The following is a 20,801-nucleotide window of genomic DNA, read 5'->3' as shown; positions in this document are numbered from 1 at the left end:
ACACTCTCCCAGGACATTATGCAATCCACCTTTTTAATTGTCAGGATCACTCAAACAGTCACAACTTCCCGCAGGCACACAAACGAGACAACCCCCCCCCCCCCCAAAAAAAAAAACCACACAATTCACTCATGCTCTACATATACCTGCCCACAGAGTCATCACACAGTCTATTAAACAAAGTCACATTCCATCTGGGCCCAGCACTCACTCATACGCAACACGAATAAACCCCTCAAATTAATTCAGTGACGTCTCACTTGTTGTACCAGTTCAATAGGTTATATCCCTCACAGCAACGTTGCTCCTCACTCCTCCAAAAAATAAAAGAAAACAATAAATACTGCAGTCTAACGATTACTTCGCAGCGGGTGAAGTTTCTTCCAACTTCACATATCACCTCAATTTAACAATTGCCTCAGAAATGCACGGACTTACGATCTCTCAGATTCCTCACAGAACGAGACTGCCATGTGTTTTCCATAATTTAATAAAACCGCATGCTTCAACCTGTATCTCTCATTTCTCGTCTTAGTTGCGCACAATCCATCGTAACGTTACGTCCTTAACTTCAACCTAGGTAGCCACGACACAGACTCGTCGCGCACATTTTAAAAGACAAACAAATAAAACCACGTGGCGCCGAAACTCCGCCACGGAACGAACAAACAAACGCGTACACTAAACAAAAACAATACCTGTTCACTCAGATCTCACGTACAATTTAGCTAAATTTAGCCGACGAAACCTGTCGCAGAGTCCACGACAAACAGAATTCATCTAACAACAAGGATAATTTGTCCTTTTACTCACATTAACTCGGCGCCATGGATTCTGTTCGTCGAGACTCCGCCACTAGCCACGTCAAACAGCAGATCTCGAACGTCGGGTCACCATTTTGAAGGAAGAGGGATTCTTACCATTTGCGTGTTCATGCCGTTGATTAATAAAACATACAATGAAATCAGTGAATTCAGGCATTTTCTTGTAGATTTATTCACAAATTCGTGGACAGGAGAATATGAGCCTACTCGCTCCCATATTGTCTCTCAACTGTCGTTTTCCCGCTCCGCTTGTGGGTAATATTCTTTGTCCTACCAAAGTTCCTCGCATTGTCACATGATGTCATACAGTTGGCTAACCATGCTCCTCCTCTCTTTGTCCTATGATGGAAAAATACAGGTAGTCAGCCTTGAAGAAGCACAAGAAGCTAAAGCCAAACTGTGGCAGGGTTTTTACTTTCTGGACCTGGATTTTCCACCTCTACCCAATTTTTACTATCTGGAATACAGTTTCCAAATGATGACTTTATTTACTCGGGAGAAAACGGGGTGAGGAGATTGGGGGTGGGGGGTGGAGAATTACTTGAATAAGCAATACAGATACAGTGGAACCTCAGAGTTTGAACGTCTCGGAACTCGTACAATTCGGACTTCAACCAAAAAATCAGAGTAAAAGATGCCTTGGAGTTTGAACTCATTTTTGGTGTTCGAACACCCAAGCAAAGCAAGCTAAGCCGAACATACCTTGAAAACGGGTAAACGAGGGAAGCCGAGTAATGCCGAATGCTTACATTGCGGTAGTTGAGACGATGCACGGTTCATTTCCACTCAGCTCGTGAATGCCCCCAGAGGTGCTCCATACTCGCGAGTGCATTTTGATTTTTCCACAACAATTTTCTTCGCCATGGACCCAAAGAAAGACAACAGTGCCAATGGCAGCAAAGAAAAACATAGTGCTACAAACCACAGTGGAATTAGGAAGGAGACTATCGCGCCATTGTAACTACCGTGACTACTTCTGTAAATATTGGCACGAGGACCCCCTCTTAGCTGTTCAACAACGTGCCGGACGTTAAACAATGCATGGAAGGACCACTTAGTAGTCTAATAATATGCCCAATGTAAAATACACAAACTCAGCACTGAACTAAAACTAGCATTAACATAGCATTTATCATCCACTGATGCCATCACACCACAACAAAAAAGCTACGGTGTTTTTTATTGTTAAAATACTGTACAGGGTGTAAAAACAAACATAAATTAAGGCTCCGGAGGAGAGGATGCAGACCAGCGCTGCCGTCCTTGCTGCTCGGCAACGTGAGGTCCTTAAAGAGCAAGCTGGATGAGCTGAGGAGCCTCACCTCAGCCTGCCGCGAGCACCGGGACGCCTGCGCCATGGTGTTCACGGGGACATGGCTCCACAGCGACATCCCAGACTCTTTGTGTGAGATCGAGGGATTCTCACTCATTCGCGCCAACAGGACTGAGGCGTCGGGAAAAAGCAGAGGTGGGGGCGTCTGTATTTACATTAACGACAACTGGTGTCGGAATTACGCGGTGCGGCAGATCACCTGCACCCCCGACGTGGAGCTTCTCTGCCTGAGTCTGAGGCCGGGTTACCTGCCGAGGGAGTTTGGAAACATTTTCCTCTGCGCCGTGTACGTTCCGCCCAGCGGGAACGCCGCCAGCGCCGCCGCCTTCATCTCCGACTGCGTTCAACAACAACTGCGACGGTGCCCGGAGGCCCCGGTTTTCATCTTAGGGGACCTCAACCACTGCAAATTGGAGCTGTCTCTCCCGGGTTTTCATCAGTATGTAAAATGTGGAACAAGGGGAGACACAGTCCTGGACAAATGTTTTGGGAACGTGAACAACGCATATGTGCGTAGAGCCCCCCCCCCTCTCCAACTCAGACCGCAACACAATTCACCTCATCCCAACCTACAAAACAGCTCTGAAACGCAGCAAACCACAGAAGAAGACTGATAAAATCTGGTCTCAAGACAGCATTGAGACCCTTAAAGGATGTTTCCTATGCACGGAGTGGAATACCTTTCATGGGCTGGATGTGGATACTGCTGCTGTGACTGTAACTGACTATATTCAATTCTGTGTGGACAATATCATACCAACAAAGGAATAACTGTTTACTCCAGCAACAAACCGTACATTACTAAGGAGGTTAAAGACTGTATTAACCGCAAAAAAAGGGCATTTAAGAACCAGGACAGAGCCCAGCTCAAACTGGTTCAAAAAGATCTCAACCACATGCTTAAAGAAGCAAAAAGGAAGCACAAAGAGACTATAGAACAACACTTTGCTGCTAACAACTCCAAGGAAATGTGGGACACCATGAGGAGGATCACCAACTTGACTCCTGCTCAAAAAGGTCTCAGCACCCTAAATGACCTCCAGAAGGCAAGGGAGCTGAATGACTTTTATTTAAGATTCGAAACCCAGGACTTCTCCTCTGAATGTGGGGAGGTCCTGAGGTCTATTTCAGTGAATGAGCAGGACTCAAGGCTGGTGATTCATCCCCATGATGTCCAATCTGCTTTTAGGTCTGTCTGCACAAAAAAGGCCTCAGGACCGGATGGGATATTTGCCTTTCTGCTAAAATCCTGTGCAGAGGAGCTCACAGCGGCATGGCAGCCCATCTTCCAGAAATCTGTGGACTCACACTCCATTCCCAGTCTCTGGAAAAAATCAGTAATGACCCCGGTTCCTAAAAAACAATGTCCTGTGGTCAATAATGACTTCAGGCCTGTGGCTCTAACTTCCATTATCATTAAGTGTTTCGAGAGGCTGATGGTGACCCTGCTCAGGGGGGAGGTGAATGCACACTTAGACTCCCTTCAGTTTGCCTACAAGCAGGGTCGCGGCACTGACGATGCTATCAACAGCATCACACATCTGGTCAGCAAACACCTAGATGTCCCGAAAGCTTATGCACGTGTGTTGTTCGTTGACTTTAGCTCAGCGTTCAACACAATGCAGCCGCACCTGCTTTTGGGTAAACTGAAGGAGATGAATGTGAACCCGTACATCTCGAGGTGGTATCACTCCTTCCTGACAGCGTACACAGCAAGTCAGGGTTAACAGCTCCCTCTCGGAACCCAGATTGATAAGCACAGGCGCCCCACAGGGCTGCGTCAGCTCCCCGGTCCTCTTCACGTTGTACACAAATGATTGTGTGACATCACACCCAGAGAACTTTATCATTAAGTTCTCTGATGACACAGCTATCGTCAGCTTGCTGCAGGCCGGCGGTAGCCCACTCGACTATTTTTCAGAAATAGAGAAATTTGTCCAGTGGTGTGACCAGAATCATCTTGTGCTCACTGTGGGGAAGACAGAGGAGGTGATATTTGATCCAAAAACTGTTGGTGACCACAGGCCAGTCGTCATTAAAAGCAATCACATCAGCCAGGTGGGTTCATACAGGTATCTGGGGGTCCACATTGACAACACACTCAGCTGGAGGGTACATGTTGAAAGTCTCTGCTCCAAACTCCAACAGCGTCTCTATTTCCTACGCAGACTTAGGGTCTATGGAGTGGAGCAGAGGATCATGCTGTTGTTCTACCGGGCTGCATTGGAAAGTATCATCAGATATGGCATTGCGGCCTGGTACGGCAACCTGACTGTGCAGTCAAGATCACAGATCGCCGATCTGGTGCGGACTGCCATGAAGATTATGGGAGTCAGGAATCATCCTTCCCTACAGATGCTTTATGAGCGGTCCGTCACCGGACTGGCACAGAAAATTGTTACTGACCCGACTCACATTCTGCATCATGAGTTCCAGCTACTGCCTTCTGGCAGGAGATTCAGGGCCCCCAGAACCAGGCTGAACCGCTACAAGAACTCATTCCTGCCGACATCCATCAAACTGCTTAACAACCGACATTAACCCAGTGCATATAGATATGTGCAATGTTGTGTGTGTGGAATATATGCAGCCGTGCTGTACATACTCATGTGTATATATATATATATATATATATATATATATATATAGAGGAGTGTGTGTGTGTATATGGGTGTGTGCAGTCCTCATGTATGTACTTCTCTACACATGTATACTTCTGTGAAGACTTCTGGGAAGTCTTCTACTTATTGCTGCACTTCTTATTTAATTTTAATTTTATCTCTTTCTATTGTGTTGTTTTCTCTTTACTGTAAACTGCAGCTGGACGGAGTCCAGGAAAAAGTTCCCCACGGGGAAAATAAAAGTATATCGTATCGTATCGTATCGTAAATAGAAATTAAAATAGGAATTTTCTCTTTTTGGAGCTAGGGAACGGATTAATTGCATTTACATTATTTCCTATGGGAATTTTTTTTTCGGAAGTTGAACAATTGGGACTGAACACTTTGCAGGAACTTATTATGTTCAATCTCCGAGGTACCACTGTACTAGTAACCTGTGGGGAAAAAAATATTGCTAGTAATGTAATTTTTGTATCCTGAATACATAACGCCGGTACATGTATTCCCTAACTCCCAAGCCTGCATACAATGAAAAAGTATTTATGTCACGGTTGCGGAGTGGAGGACCCAAATGCAGGGAGGCAGGAGAACACCGGCAGGGATGCATGTTAAACTGAACATGATTTATTTAACAAAAACACTAACAAGGGTACTAGGTAAACAAAACCAAAAAAGATCTGAAAAGACCAAAAATCTAAGGAAGGCTTGAGAGCCAAAAAGAGCTGGCTCTTTTCACTGAGCCGATCCAAATGAACCGGATCACCCAAAAGAGCCGAAAATCCCATCACTCCGGGGGAGGCAGTGGTTGTTTCGGTGTCTCCTTTTAACAGCTGACACCGCGCCAAAACAATTGAATCAGTTACGTAATTTCCGGTATCTCATTAGCGCGAATGAAGCCCCATACGTCATCAGCACGTGATCACGGAGGTTTCATCGGGGCTTTTGATACATTGTTTCGAGCAGTCTGTCTCACTCGGCTGACACGCTCCGGAGTCTCAGTGTCAAACGTCCCATCTCTACATGACAGTACCCCTCCCTCAAGGGATGGATCCCAGACGTCCCAAACAAAAGTCAAACATGGCAGTGAGGCCAGGGGCTGCAGTGGCACAGGCTTAGAGACCAGGGCCTGCAGCGGCACAGGCGTAGAGGCCAGGGGCTGCAGCGGCATGACGTGCGCCGCCGGAAACGGGAACTGGTGGCGGGCGCAGCACGTGCGCCGCAGGAAACTGGAACGGGTGGCGGGCGCAGCACGTGCGCCGCCGGAAACTGGAACAGATGGCGGGCGCAGCAAATGTGCCGCAGCACGTGCGCCGCCGAAAACGGGAACTGGTGGCGGCCGCAGCACGTGCGCCGCCGAAATCGGGAACTGGTGGCGGCCGCAGCACGAGCGCCGTCACCATTCCTGCCGACATCCATCAAACTGCTTAACAACCGTCATTAACTCAGTACAATAAGATATATGGTGCAATGTTGTGTGTGTGGAATATATGCAACCGTGCTGTACATACTCATGTGTATATATATATATATAGGAGTGTGCGTGTGTATATGGGTGTGTGCAGTCCTCATGTATGTACTTCTCTACACATGTATACTTCTGTGAAGACTTCTGGGAAGTCTTCTACTTATTGCTGCACTTCTTATTTAATTGTAATTTTATCTCTTTCTATTCTGTTGTTTTCTCTTTACTGTAAACTGCAGCTGGACGGAGTCCAGGAAAAAGTTCCCCACGGGAAAATAAAAGTATATCGTATCGTATCGTATCGTATCGTATCGTATCGTATCGTATCGTATCGTATCGTATCGTAAATAGAAATTAAAATAGGAATTTTCTCTTTTTGGAGCTAGGGAACGGATTAATTGCATTTACATTATTTCCTATGGGAAACTAGAACGGGTGGCGGGCGCAGCACGTGCGCCGCCGGAAACTGGAACGGTGGCGGGCGCAGCACGTGCGCCGCCGGAAACTGGAACGGGTGGCGGGCACAGCACGTGCGCCGCCGGAAACTGGAACGGGTGGCGGGCGCAGCACGTGCGCCGGCGGAAACTGGGACTGGTGGCAGGCGCTGCACAAGCGCCGCCGAAAACTGGAACTGGTGGCGGCCGCAGGATGTGCGCCACCGGAACAGAAACAGAAGGCGGGCGCAGTACGTGCGCTGCCGGAAACTGGAACGGGTGGCGGGCGAAGCACGTGCGCCGCCGGGAACTGGAACGGGTGGCAGGCGCAGCACGTGCGCCGCTGGAAACTGGAACTGGTACTTGCTGCTTGCTCTGCTGGGTCCGTTTCTGGTTGGATTATTCTGTCACGGTTGCGGAGTGGAGGACCCAAATGCAGGGAGGCAGGAGAACACCGGCAGGGATGCATGTTAAACTAAACATGATTTATTTAACCAAAACACTATTTAACACTATACCCAGGGTACTGGGTAAACAAAACCAACAAAGATCTGAAAAGAGAAAGGAACAACAAAAAACCAGTGGTGACAGCGACAATGATCCAACCCATCATCATAGAATATGAAAATAAAAGTATAAAATATTCTTTTTTAAGAATATTCATCCAGAATTGAACAACTTTTAGGGTTCATTAAATATTAAAGTAAAAAAAAAATTATTTGTTTTAAAAATCTAACAAAAAGTTCTGGGATCAGTAGCATGCTTTCAAAAGTTTTTATAGCTCTCTATTGTTTTCTAAAGTAAATAAAGTTTTCCAAAATTTCAAAATATCTAAAGTACTGTATTAAAATTTTACCTATTGTAGTTTTAATTTCAAACAAAAACAGGTGCAGAGCCAGCAGGCTCTCTGAAAATATAAATAATGAGTTCCCTGAAGTTAACACTTTTTAAATGGATCTATTATTGGGCATACGATTCTTCAAAATGGCCGATGCCAATATTTGTCAAAATGCTGAATATCGGCAACGATAATTGGCCCAGCCAATAATCGGTCTATCCCTAGAAGATAAACCCAGCAAGCACATAGAAGTCACATTTAGTTAGAGTTAACACATTCCGAGTGCCCATCGACATAAAGCTCTGGGACAGCACACAAGAAAAACTGTTTTGATATTGTAAGATGTTGAAATAATTGAACCTTGAAATAATTGAGACTTTTTTTTTTTTTTGCTTGAAAAGATTCAAGAAAAAATAAATGAACTTGAAACAAGCGAGATGGCAATCCATAACTGGAAAAAGAGAGTCACAGAGGAAGAGTTGAAGCTCGAAAGGAAAGAGGAGCTGTTGGATTCTGTGATAACTGAAAGGAACCACTACAGCAAAAACCTTGTTGATGCTCAGGTATGGAAGAAGTTTACATTGTTCCATTTGCTTGAATGTCAATGACTTTCTTGATTTACATGTTATTTCTTCCGTTGTTTAATGTATGTGGTTGTTCTACCCCAACCAGGACGGCATTGCAAAGTTGAAAATAAAGATGAGGGCAATGAACACCCAGAATACTCAGTTGAAGGGTGAGATCGAGGCAAAGGAGTTGGCCATTCACAAAGAACAGCAGCACCAGAAGCGCTTAGGGCGAGATAATGATAATCTCAAGGTACCATCACACTGCTCATATTCAATGTTGGAAGTCAAATGGTTTTTGTTCATGCTAAACTGCTGCTGTGTGGAATTTCAGGGACAGCTGAAGTTGGTCATTCAGCAACTGGATGAGGAAATACGACGTATTGAGCAGCAGAAAACAGAACAAGAAAGACTGAAGAAAATTATTACTGACAACGAAATTGAAAACATGCAACTGAAAAAACAACTGGATCAAGTAAGGAATAGATAATATGTGTGTACCATGAATTCTAGCTCCACCTCACCAAAACACAGCAGCAAAAAATACAGGGCAAATTATCTGGTGTTTGCCATGTTTTAGTAAAGAGAACTACATTGTAATAGCACAATAAATCGAAAACAAGTTAAAATGCACAGAGCTCAAATTTGACTGAAGTTTGTTGGTGAAATTTCAAGGTGATCAGGGAACGGGACAATTTGGGTAAGCAGCTGCTGCGACGCAATGAAGAACGAGCTCTGTTGTATGAGAAGGTCAAGATCCAGCAATCAATTATATGCAAGAGGGACTTTCACCACAACCAGCGGATGGAAGACATCCGCCTCCTCAAGTTGGAAATCAAGAGGATCATACGGGAAAAGATTATCTTGGACAAGTCTATACCCAACACAGATGATCTTAAGTAAGAAAATAAACAATAGTTTTGAGTCTCTCTCTCTCTCTCTTTCTTTCTCCATATATCTTTCTATCTATCTATCTATCTATCTATCTATCTATCTATCTATCTATCTATCTATCTATCTATCTATCTATCTATCTCTATATATATATATATATATATATATATATATATATATATATATATATATATGTCAGTCAATTTTTTTTATCGTAATTTATGTCTCAATTTATATCTGAATTTACAACTAAATATACAAATATATGCATTATTATTTAATTTATTACTGCTAAATTGTATTATAGTGACTCCTTTGAACGACATTGAATGCTTTTATATTTGTTAAGTTCTCGGATGCGCATTGTTAAGTGCTGCTTTACTGCAACGAACCAGAAGACATAAAGCCTCCCACTTCGTAGTCGCCATTATCGCAAGAAAATTTTGAACATGTTCAAACCGAACGAACGTGCGTATTTGCTCGTAATCCCGTCGTAATTCATCGTAATTTGTCATAAATGTGTCAGCAAAGTTCTTTCGGAGGTCCCATTTATAAATTCACTCTGACCATATACTACGATGAAAGAGCGCTTGTGTTGAGGTGGAGCGCGCTCTGTTTGGAGAAGTGCGGCATTGAGATCATATTTCAAAAATGAAAAACAAAAAACTAGTTTGGAGACGTGACAGTGTCTGTGTCGCACTCCGCTCCATGAGTCACTTCTCTAAATGTCCCTCCCCCCCTTTCTTTCTCCAAGGAAGAATATGAAAAATCTGACTGAGTGATATCTAAATTATGGCAATATACTTGAGGACACCATACTAATTTTTTTTAGCACAAAATTAGACCAGGAAATAAGTCCAAAATGAACAGGGGTTGTTTGCACACAAACACGTCACGGCGATGACAGTCCAATAAGTACATCCTCTAACAAAAAGGAAACAAAAAATAATAATTTTTCTCTGTTTTGTGGGTCAATTTGACTCAAATTTTAGGTTAATCCGTGCGTTGTCTTAAATGTCGCTTTTTTTTTACGTCGCAAACACGTCGCAGATATGTCGCAAAATGACGACAACCTCATATTTTGCCCGTTCAACATTCGCAGCGTTCGGCAATGTTCGCAACTCAGTGGGAGAGGGTCTTTATCGATGTACTTACGAGCTATTTTCTGGAGTTGCTGAATAAAATACGCCTCACATGGAGTCACTTCAAGTGACAAGACGGCATCCGTTTGGCTCTTGGCTCTCACTGGAGGTTGAGAATGGACACCTCTTGGAGAGCTGTATTAGTCTAGCTCTGTGCTAATTGCTAACACAGGTGCTACCAAGTGCGTTCTGTCAAAGCAGGGAAGTGGTGGAAGTGCTACACAGTCCAAATGAGTCCTCCAATCGAACATTCTGCGCCTTAAACATTGTGTATTTTAGCTCCAGTGCAGTACTGTGCATTTCTATTGGGTAATTTTGACGTGGATGTTTCTGCTGCGTCGCGACTGGAATTCCCTTAGTAGAGGCTTTCCAAATAAAAGGCGGTCGTTAATTAAGCTTTAAAAATTTTGTGCCGTTAAAGGCACTTTAAGTTAAAGCTTATATATAGCAGTTCAAATTATTATTATTTTCTAACAGTTGTGCAACTGCTTGTTACTAGAGAGCATTCATAAGGTAAATTCATTTTAGAAGAGAGAAAAAAAAAACGTAATCTGGTGGGCAGGTCATTCTATTTGTTTTTAAATTATTTTTAGCATTAAAATAGTCATTTTAACTCCACATTTGCATGACTACTAATACCAATTCCTATTCTCATTGTATGACTAATAAAGGTGATCTTATCTTTGGTGTGTTGTAGACGAGAGCTGTTTGCCCTGCAAAGGGAACTGGCTCGAGAAAGGACGAGGAACGGTGTCCTTGAGGCACAGCTAAATCCCATAAATATTCACAGATGGAGGCGACTGGAGGTAAGTAAACCTTTATTGCTAATAACCGTATGCTGAAAACATTATATTCATAATGCCAGGTTGTTGACGTTTGGTTACAAAAACAAAATGACTTCAATCAGCTTTCATGTTCAGCATGTTGTGTCGTCACTTGTTTCGAACAACGATGGTCGGAGTTTGGAAGGCCAAGTTATCTTAGTATAAGATGTGCTTTCACTGGTCATTTTGCTACCTACATCCAGAGGTGGCAAATCCAGGTCCAGAAAGTAAAAACCCTGCCACAGTTTGGCTTTAGCCCCTGATGCTAGCTAGCAGGTAAACAAGCACCATGGGAGCTAGGTAGGGAGCTAGCTTTAAGGCTCTAAAACCCCTCACCACACAGTTTATACACTTTTCTCATTGAGGCATTTACATTTTCTCACATTTCTCTCTTGTTTAAACATTCTCAATGTTCAGACCTTCATAAATTGTATAAATAGGCACATTACTGTAAAAATAACAAAAAAATGCATGCAAAATTGCACTAAAAAAGATCAGCGAAACAGAGAGGCTGTGAAAGTGAACTGCGTTATAGCGAGGGAACGCTTATTAATTTTTTTTAAATATGTCCTCCCTTTTGACCTTATGAAAGTGGCCACCCTATATGTTGGACATGTTGGGTCAAAAGCTATTTCACATAAAATTTTCGCTCATCTTTTTGATGAAAAACAACTTGAAACACAATTAAAGTATATCAACAAGTGGCTACTATGGCTCATGCTACGAGCTAGTAAGTTAGCCAGCATTAGTTAGCGGTCGGCTTAACATTATTGTTGGAATGTGATAGCCGTTGAATTAATGTTACGTTATGACTATAATCTTCTCTCTTTTTTTTTTTTTTACCTTTCACCGTGAATTCCCCTCCTGTCTGTCCCATGTGTTTGTGCATGTTGCACTCGCTAGATGCAGATTTTAAAGTGAGCGTGTGACTGTGTGTCACATGAAGATGTCACAGTGATAGATTAGCAGAGACAAGATTTTACAAAATCAAATAATTGTCGTCTCGTTTTTGTTCATGAACTAAAATGTCCACATAGATTTTAGTATAGTTTTTATTAAATTAAGTCCATTTTCGTCTCGTCTTTATTAGTCGCCGAAAATGCAAACTGATTTAGTTTCAGTTATTGTTAATCAGTGTTGGGAATAACGGCATTTAAACTAACGGCGTTAGGTAACTCCGTTTTTTTTTTTCATAAACGGACTAATCTATCTAATTATTATCCTCATATTTGAAACGACGTTATCGTTATTGTACGTGAAATGCGCAGCGTTACAATTCATTTATTAGTTTCAAGGCGTGAAGTAAGCTACGAGACGTTGTGCAGTCATGCTCTGAAAATGTCATTGCGCACAGTTAGAGGCACTGTTGTTGTTGGGCCTCGTCACAATAAAAGTGTCTTGACAGCTGAAATGTGTAGTGACTTTTATTTTGGAGGTGCCGCGGGGAGCGTGTCACGGCGTGACGGACATGTCTTCCTTCCTTAAGGCTTAGCATTTTAGTAAAGAGTCCACGTCCCTTGCCTGGAAGTCATTTGACAACTTTGTCAAGAGTGACATTAATCAAAATAACAGTATAGATTTGCCGAAAAACGGCCGCCATGAGGAGTGATTTGTTGACAATTATGTTCCACCAATAACCATTAACATCGCGACTCCACACGCACCATAACAACGATAAAAAAAGATATCAGAAAATCATAGCGATTAGCGGCACGCTCGCCTAGTGTAATTAATAACGCCAACAATTGTATTTTTCTTATTTTACGAGTGCCAAACACGTGAAAAGTTTAAAAGACATTTAAAAGAAATATCCAGTTTCGGCAAATCACACTCACATAGGGGATGGAGTTGAGGTCTGTCCGGAGCAACGAATGAAACGGTGTGCAGTTATATAACATTTGTATATGAATGATGCAAGCCTAGAGTTGAACAGTTTTCTGACGTAAATCAATCATCAAACATGTCTTTGAATGTGTTGAATTATAAACTGAAGATAGATCACCATAGTCTATTAATTAGAAGTGTACAAAAGTATGTTTTTCAGAGATTGCGTGGAAGCTGATGATTTGAGGAAATTAAGTTATGGCAATGATTTTGGCTATGATAGCACTAAGCACTGTATATTTTTTATTATTATTTATAGTTTATTATTTTAGCCCGCAACAATCATAAAAATGCCCATTAAATCCTGGAGGGGCTGGCTAGGACTGTCTACAAATTACCTATAGATGACATGTGCCACAAATCACCATATATTTAGTATTTTTTATTTATTTTTATTATTATTATGATTGCTGTAGTAATTGTCAGTACTACAAATTTAAATAATAATAATAACAACAATACTACTACTACTACTACTACTAATAATAATAATAATTATAATAATAATAATAATTCTTATTATTATTATATGTCATTATGGAGTGAGGCATTTTTGTGACATAAATATTCACAAATATAAATGAAAACACCCTAAATAGCCTGGACATAATTTGAATTCCTTGTATAATAATAATAGGAAAAAAAAGAAAAATCCAAATTATTTGATATAAAACTTTTAGTAGTGAAAATAATGAAAATAGTTACTTTGCCTGGTAACCAGTTACTTTTATTATGAAATACTTCAATTACTAACTCAATTACCTTTTTAAGCAAGTAATGAGTAACTCTAACTACAGTAATTACTTTTTAAAAGTAACGTTCCCAACACTGTTGTTTATTGATGAGGGTTTTAGTCTAGTCTAGTTTTAGTCAGGTGAAAATGTGTATTGACAAAATTATTTTTGTTTAGTTTCCGTTGACGAAATTAACACTAATTGCAAGTCAACTTGATCCCAAAACTTTCACAAAGCATTAACACATTTGAAATGATTGTCAATGCTAGGGCAGTGACCCCTGCAAGTATGAACTGCTCCAGAAGGTTCACACGTTACAGAGAAGACTCATCAACAAGACTGAAGACTTTGAAGAACAAGAATTCTTATTACAGGTGACGACTTGTTTTGTTTCCCTGAAGTGGTTGAGTTGGTTGCTCTTGTTTTCGTTTATCCTCATGTCTGTGCTAACAAAATCAATGTGTTATTGTCATATGTTAGGGTTTCTTTAAAATTGACACATTTGCCTACAACATTACAAATGTGCCTAGTATTATTGAGCTCACTCCACAATCACATCCAATAAGGTAATCAGTTGGGTACAGATAAAATGACTTATTCAGAGGTCCTACTGAACTAATGAACTGATCCCCTTGTTAATACTCATTCAGCGATGCAATGATCATGGAGGTGTTCAATCAATATGTGTTTTTTTTATTTCTGTTTTTTTATTCTTGCTTTGTGTATGAGCATTTTTGCCAACTGTTTTCAGATTAAAATGTTTTTCTTCTCCTTTGTCAAAATAGGAAAAGGAGAAGCTGTATGTAGAGCTGCAGCAAATTTCGGCTCGGCAGCCAGGTGCAGAGGCACTCGAGCAGCTTCAACATTGCCAATGGACTCTGAGGGAAAGGACCAAAAAGTTAATGGTAGCAATGTGTTCTTCTTGACTTAATACTCGCCTGCCATCAATGACGCGTGTATCATATTCCACAATTCCTGGTTTCAGTAAAATCACAAAATACATTTGTAAAATGTATTTAAATTTACTGTATGTATAGTCTTAGTTTTAATGATGTGTGCTGTTGACCTCTTGGCCAGGTCACCCTTGTAAAAGAGATCTTGATCTCAATGGGTTTTTATCTGGTTAAATAAAGGTATTATATATAAAAACATAATATGAATAATATAAATAATAATAATACATTTTATTTGTATAGCGCTTTTCAGAAGACTCAAAAAACACCTTACAAAAATAAAACTTGTAAAAACATGGCAGCAGATTTTCCAAATCAGTGTTTTGATTCCACAGGCACTAACTGCAGAAGTGAGAGTGCTAGACTTAAAGATGAATGAGTACAAAAATGAGAATCAAAAACTGATCAATGAGCTGGCAGACCTCAAGAAGAAGTACTTCAGCCAGAAAAAGCTACAAAGGTAAGCTCCATTTATTGGCTGGTGTTAGTTACACTCGTGTAATTGTGCTTTTCTACGTAGTTAATTTAGTCATAATTGCCTGACAGATTGACACAAGTTGGTTTCTCATTAATACTCAAGGTCTCAGGTCATCAAAATCCAATTCCTCTAACACACACACACACACACTTTTTTTTTTTATGTGTAACCAGTGGCGATTGCTCTAAGGCTACGTTCACACTGCAGAGCGTGATGCCCAATTCAGATTTTTTGTTAAATCCGATCTTTTATGTACTCTTCACATTACACAAATGCAACATCAAAGTGAATGCAACGCGCCTGTGATGCAACTCGCATGCACAAAGAGCACACGTCAATTGGCGTACACCCAAAACAACGTCACGTAGCAGTGTTCACGGAAGTAACCCGACTCGCAACGTTTTACCGCCAGCCAAGCCGCAGAGGCAAGCGACTTTTATCAGTGTCATATGCAAATTTAGCTGTGCCAACTCACACTACAGATTGGTGGACCGGTGGACTCGTTTCGCGCAGGCGTTAGGAGTTCAATTCATATGTCTTGTCTTCATACATTATGCAAATTCAGCTGTGCGAACACCCTCGCTCCTGGTTGGTGGACTGTTTTGACAATCGCTCCTGGTTGGCTGCTGTCCTCGGCTTCCTTGTGCGTCAGTTTTGAACGTGCTGTTTACAAACAGCAACAGAAATCTGTCTGACTTATTTTTTTTAATCTCATGTTGCCAGAGTAGCGAGGTTGGAAGAGGTAATAGAAATATTTGGGGGAAATGAGGGGACACTCCTCGACCTCCTCATTTCATTGAGAAGTCTACCGAAGATGTTGTCGTGTCATTGCCATACGTGATGAACCGTCTGCAGGGCTGAATTTTGCCACACATGTCAACTTTATGCTTCATGTTTCAAACGTGATTAAATTAAAAACAAATATAGTAAATTGAACACTGTTACTCAGAACAGCAAATCCAGGTCCAGAAAGTAAAAACCCTGCCACAGTTTGGCTTTAGCCTATGATGCTAGCAAGCTAGCTCCCTAGCAAGTAAACAAACGCCATGGGAGCTAGCTATGAAGCTAACTTACTAGCACCTGAGGCTAAAGCCAAACTGTGGCAGAGTTTTTACATTCTGGACCTGGATTTGCCACCTCTGTCTATCTGTCTGTAGCAGAAGTTATCAAAAAAGTTTGCATTCCTCACAAGCAACGATGATCAATTCGCCACCGTTTGATGTGAGAGACACAAGCATATTCCCTATGCTGATTGGTTGTTGTGATGAGTTTACAGCGTTGGTACTTGAATACATTGGACCTCTAAGCCTTGACAAACCAAGCAAATATTAATCTTTGTGTTTGGTTTGTTTTCTTGGAACAATCATCAGTCCTCCCTCGATTACTTGAGAAAGAGTGAAAACATCTTTACAGAACCTGCTTAAAAAGATTTGACGACGATGTAATTCAAATGATCTTTTTTCTTCATGGACACCGGTTACATGCAATGTCACATATTTTCTCTGTCTCATCTCAGTGACAAGTCCAAAACCAAGGGGGAACAGGTGGTGCTGCCTCAGCTCATCAACAAGCCACATTATGCTGGTGGAGGCTTCAAGTTCGATGAACTTTTCAGATGACGAATGAACAGTTTTCAAAAATACAGTATGAAAATTGAATGTAGGTGAATATCACTAATCAAATTTGCCTCACGAAGTGAACATTCAGTAGCACTCTATCCTCAGGTGCATCAAACACAATGCATCCAAAACCCTTGAAAATGTGAAAATTCAGGGACAAATTATGGTTGACAAATATACCATAGACAAAGTGGAAGAGAAACCTCAAACACATTATTTTAAATATATATATTTAAAAATATATATTAAATGATACTATATTTTTTACAAGTCTTAGAATGAATCATTTCACATTTGTGATGTGTGTGTGTGTTTTTAAAGCATACTTCTGTGCAAAATTCTAAGGATGTGTGTAGGTGAGGAGATTTGCATAATGTGATTAAAAGTACACACATTCTGAGCTGAGAACATTCATTATTGTACTTCATCAAGTTAATTATTTTCAGATTTAATGTAGGCCTTTTTTTGTGGGTATAATTAGTTTCAGCAGCAAATGCAGTAGAGACATAAACGTCCTCATGTATGAAGAAAACAAGGAGCAACCAATCTTTACAACAGCCCATCAACTACAACCCCTGGCAAATATCATTGACTCGCCCCTCCTGGAGGATGATCATTTAAATTTGTCATTTTGGAGAAAATAAATCAACAGATCACAAGATGTTCCACAGAACAATTTTATTTAAAATGCCCTTCTGGCTTTAAAGAAGTACTTTAAAAGAGCAAGAAAGAAAAATGCTGTCAGATTTTTATTTTATTTTTTTACAGCAAGTAGAGGGATAAAGTATATTGTATCACTCAATTCTGCTGAAAAATTATAATAATTAATAATAATACTAATAGTAATAATAATAATATTAGTAATAGTAATAATAATAATATATATTATTTGTTTTACTAAATAAATAAATAAAATAAAATGTATTGACAAATAGTAACTTTTTTTTAACAAGTTAAGAGATAAAATATATAGAACCACTTAATTCTGCAGAAAAATTTAAATAATTAAAAATAAATAAAAACAAAAAATATAATAATCATAATAATAATCATAGCTTTTATTTGTAACACACTCAATGTTTATAAAATAAAATAAAATGTATTTATAAAATAAATCTCAAAATACACTGTACATGTACAGGCAACAATTATCAAATTCAATTTAGTTGTGAATTAAAATTATGGAATCAGCTGGTAACTTTCAGTTCTAAATCAAATACCTACATCAGATTTCATTTTCTAATTAGTCGGCCGTTAAATAAAATTGCTCACACCTCAGAACATTTGGCTTTCAAAAGCCTAATCTGAATCTCTTTTCTTATCAAAGGGCTTTTAATATATATATATATGTATATATCTGTTGCTGATAAATGAGTGTGTGTGTGTGTTTTGTTATTAAGCATAATGATTCGTCAACAGAGGATTAAAACCCCAACCACAGTGAAACCCGAAAACCAGCAGATTTGAAATTAGGTATTCACTGCCTTTGACAAGAATACTTGTCAATTACATGTTTGTTTTTTTCAACGGCTAGATTGGGGAGAATCTGATTATGCTTCACTGTAAATGTCGACCTTGGAAACAACTTTACTGATGCACAACCATCAGTAGATGGCATTATTGCCCCATTTTATAGGAAATAAACACAGTTTGAGAGTCCATGAGAGTAATGGCTGCATTTTAGGCAACCTACATTTTTCTATTGTTGATTATAAAAGAACCGGACAAGGCAGAAAGGCTGTCATATGGCAGATTTGGTTTATGTATAATAATTGAACATAATATCATGTGGGTATTGAAAATTTTGAAATGTTCTAAAATGGCTGGCAGTGAATGAGCTAGGTAAATTAAACATATTCCTGCTGGTAAATGACTTACTGTCCTAATATGTCATTTGTTATTCCTTAACATTTAAGTTTGCAACTCGTGAGAATCGTCTGCTAAGGTATGATAATTTTGGGGCGCTAAATAGTAAATCGCCAGACTTCTCGTTCGGATGGGTTATGACCATAAAGAAAAATTCATTATGTGTTTGTACAGATTTGGCCAATAAATCTGATTAGCATCTCAACAATCAACACCTTCTGGACATATTTTTAATTTCTTATAGCTGATTATCTGCCCTTAGGAAAGATCACTCAATGGAATTTAAAGTTAAAGAGATACTCGACTCATAGAGCCATTTTCAGCATCCATCCATTTTCTCAACCGTTTATTCCTCACAAGGGTTGCGGGGGTGCGGGAGCCTATCCCAGCTGGCTTCAGGCAGTGTACACCCTGAACTGGTTGCCAACCAATCCAGGGCACAGAGGGACAAACAACCATCCACACTCACAATCACACCTAGGGACAATTTAGAGTGTTCAATTAACCTGACATGCATGTCTTTGAAATGTGGGAGGAAACCGGAATACCCGGAGAAAACCCACGCGAGCACGGAGACAACATGCAAACTTCACCCAGGAAGGCCGAAGCCGGACTCGATCTCACATCCTCTGAACTGGGAGGCGGACGTGCTAACCAGTCAGCCACCGTGCCATTTTCAGCAGTAAAAAGTTAATATTTTGTCCAGAATGAATTTGGTAACATCATTATTTTTCAGGTACAATTAATACCTTTAAAAACTACATTTTTACACTTGCTGTCGATTGAAGATTACATCACCTGTGCTGAGGAATAAGGTAACGATCAATCATGGCTTCGTTTGCTGACCAAACCCAAAAAACAGGTGAGTCATGATTGGTCGTTACCGAGTTCCTCAGCACAGGTGATGTCATCTTCAGTCGAAAGCAAGTGGAAAGATTAGTTTTTAAAGGTATTAATTGTACATGAAAAATAAAGACGTTATTAAATTAATCTTGGACAAATGATTACCTTTTCACTGCTGAAAATGGCTCAATTAGTCCCCCCTTTAAGGTATGCTATGAATGGAGAAATATGTATTTGAAAAAGCCTAAAAATGCTGCAAATTTCAAGTTGATTTTGAATTCAGCAATCACAGAGGCTTGGAGAGAAAGTACTTAACTTTATTTTCAGTATGTGACACCACGCTTCACTGATGCATCCAAGTCTATGAGAATAGAAAATGAACATGGGTGTGGTAAATAACACTAAGTAACTCAAGCTGGAGTAATAATAACCACATTTTTGTATTTGAGGTTGACTATGGAAGAGGATTAGAGCCAGTGAAGAGAGAAAAAAAAAGATGGCAGGATTCTCCCTTTATTTTCAGAATTCTCACTTTAAAGTCAGAATTCCGACACTTAAAGTCAGAATTCTGACTTTAAAGTGACAATTCTGACTTTATTCTCAGAATTTCTCAGAATTCTCACTTTATCCACAGAATTCTGACTTTAAAGTGAGACTTGTCACAATTCTGTTTAAAGTAAGAATTCTGACTTTCTTCTCAGAATTCTGACTGTAAAGTGAGAATTCAAAAGCGATATTGTTTTCCCTTGAATTTCCCTTGAGAGAACCACATTTACCATGAGGCCTAGCGCATATCGTGAAATCCGGACGTCCAAGGCGTGGACTGGATTACATTTTTTTCCGGTGGCAATTTTCTATTTTTTTCTTTATACATCTCTGTAACGTTTCTCAAGTATGTTAGGAACAGACGGTGGTTGTGATCTTACCTTCTTTATTTGTACACACAAACGGCTGCGCTCCCCCCATCCCTCCCTTCCCGCGATGCATTCACAAGCATTCGTAAACAAGAAAGAACACAACTTTTGAGTGTTGCCTGCCTGGTCATGTCAGTGTGGAAAGGTGAACTATCAAGCTGATGGCTATTTATTGCTACCACACAATTTTCTAATAGCTAACATTAGCATAATTATTTTTGATTTGACCATGGAAAGCTACCTTCTTAAAAGAGCCGAGTCCAAGCAAAGGCTTTGGAAATCCCATGTCTTCCGCCTCGCCAGCTATGCCAGATAGGCTTTTTAGCATCATTATTATTGTCGCCTCAGACAAAAATCTTCGTTTCTTGGGGTGTTTTGTAGCTTCTGCATAATAACAGTAATCGCGCGTAGACGTTTGACTCGACTTCCGTCTGGAATGACTGGGAAAAGGGTGTATACCGTAAAGCAGTCTGCACGTTTGTAGTTTTGTTTGTGTCTGGCACAAATCCACCTCAAAGTTCTTTAGTGCCAGTAAAACCGATACAGACCCCCTCAGGCCATGACAAAGGTTT

The 20,801-nt window shown here is 40.3% G+C and overlaps 1 protein-coding gene across 2 annotated transcripts in view; it reads left to right on the top strand.

Moving 5' to 3' along the window:
• The window catches only part of cfap58 (cilia and flagella associated protein 58), a 28,034-nt gene extending 9,988 nt beyond the window's left edge, over window positions 1–18,046 (top strand). Inside the window, exons 10-19 of one of the 2 annotated variants that reach the window (XM_077546805.1) lie at window positions 7,914–8,075; window positions 8,185–8,331; window positions 8,413–8,553; window positions 8,754–8,977; window positions 10,812–10,920; window positions 13,826–13,930; window positions 14,342–14,461; window positions 14,845–14,969; window positions 16,504–16,646; window positions 18,007–18,046. In XM_077546805.1, the coding sequence (XP_077402931.1) occupies window positions 7,914–8,075; window positions 8,185–8,331; window positions 8,413–8,553; window positions 8,754–8,977; window positions 10,812–10,920; window positions 13,826–13,930; window positions 14,342–14,461; window positions 14,845–14,969; window positions 16,504–16,606 (1,236 nt within the window). In that variant the 3' untranslated portion in view covers window positions 16,607–16,646; window positions 18,007–18,046. Of the gene's footprint in view, window positions 1–7,913; window positions 8,076–8,184; window positions 8,332–8,412; window positions 8,554–8,753; window positions 8,978–10,811; window positions 10,921–13,825; window positions 13,931–14,341; window positions 14,462–14,844; window positions 14,970–16,503; window positions 16,805–18,006 lie in introns of those variants that run through there. The other variant, XM_077546804.1, reaches the window with a different exon arrangement.
• Window positions 18,047–20,801: the final 2,755 nt, after the last annotated feature.

Source organism: Vanacampus margaritifer, chromosome 16 (assembly GCF_051991255.1).
Source record: "Vanacampus margaritifer isolate UIUO_Vmar chromosome 16, RoL_Vmar_1.0, whole genome shotgun sequence".
Taxonomy (NCBI): domain Eukaryota; kingdom Metazoa; phylum Chordata; class Actinopteri; order Syngnathiformes; family Syngnathidae; genus Vanacampus; species Vanacampus margaritifer.
Note: the sequence above shows the minus strand (reverse complement) of the source record. Positions and strands in the feature narration are given on the sequence as shown.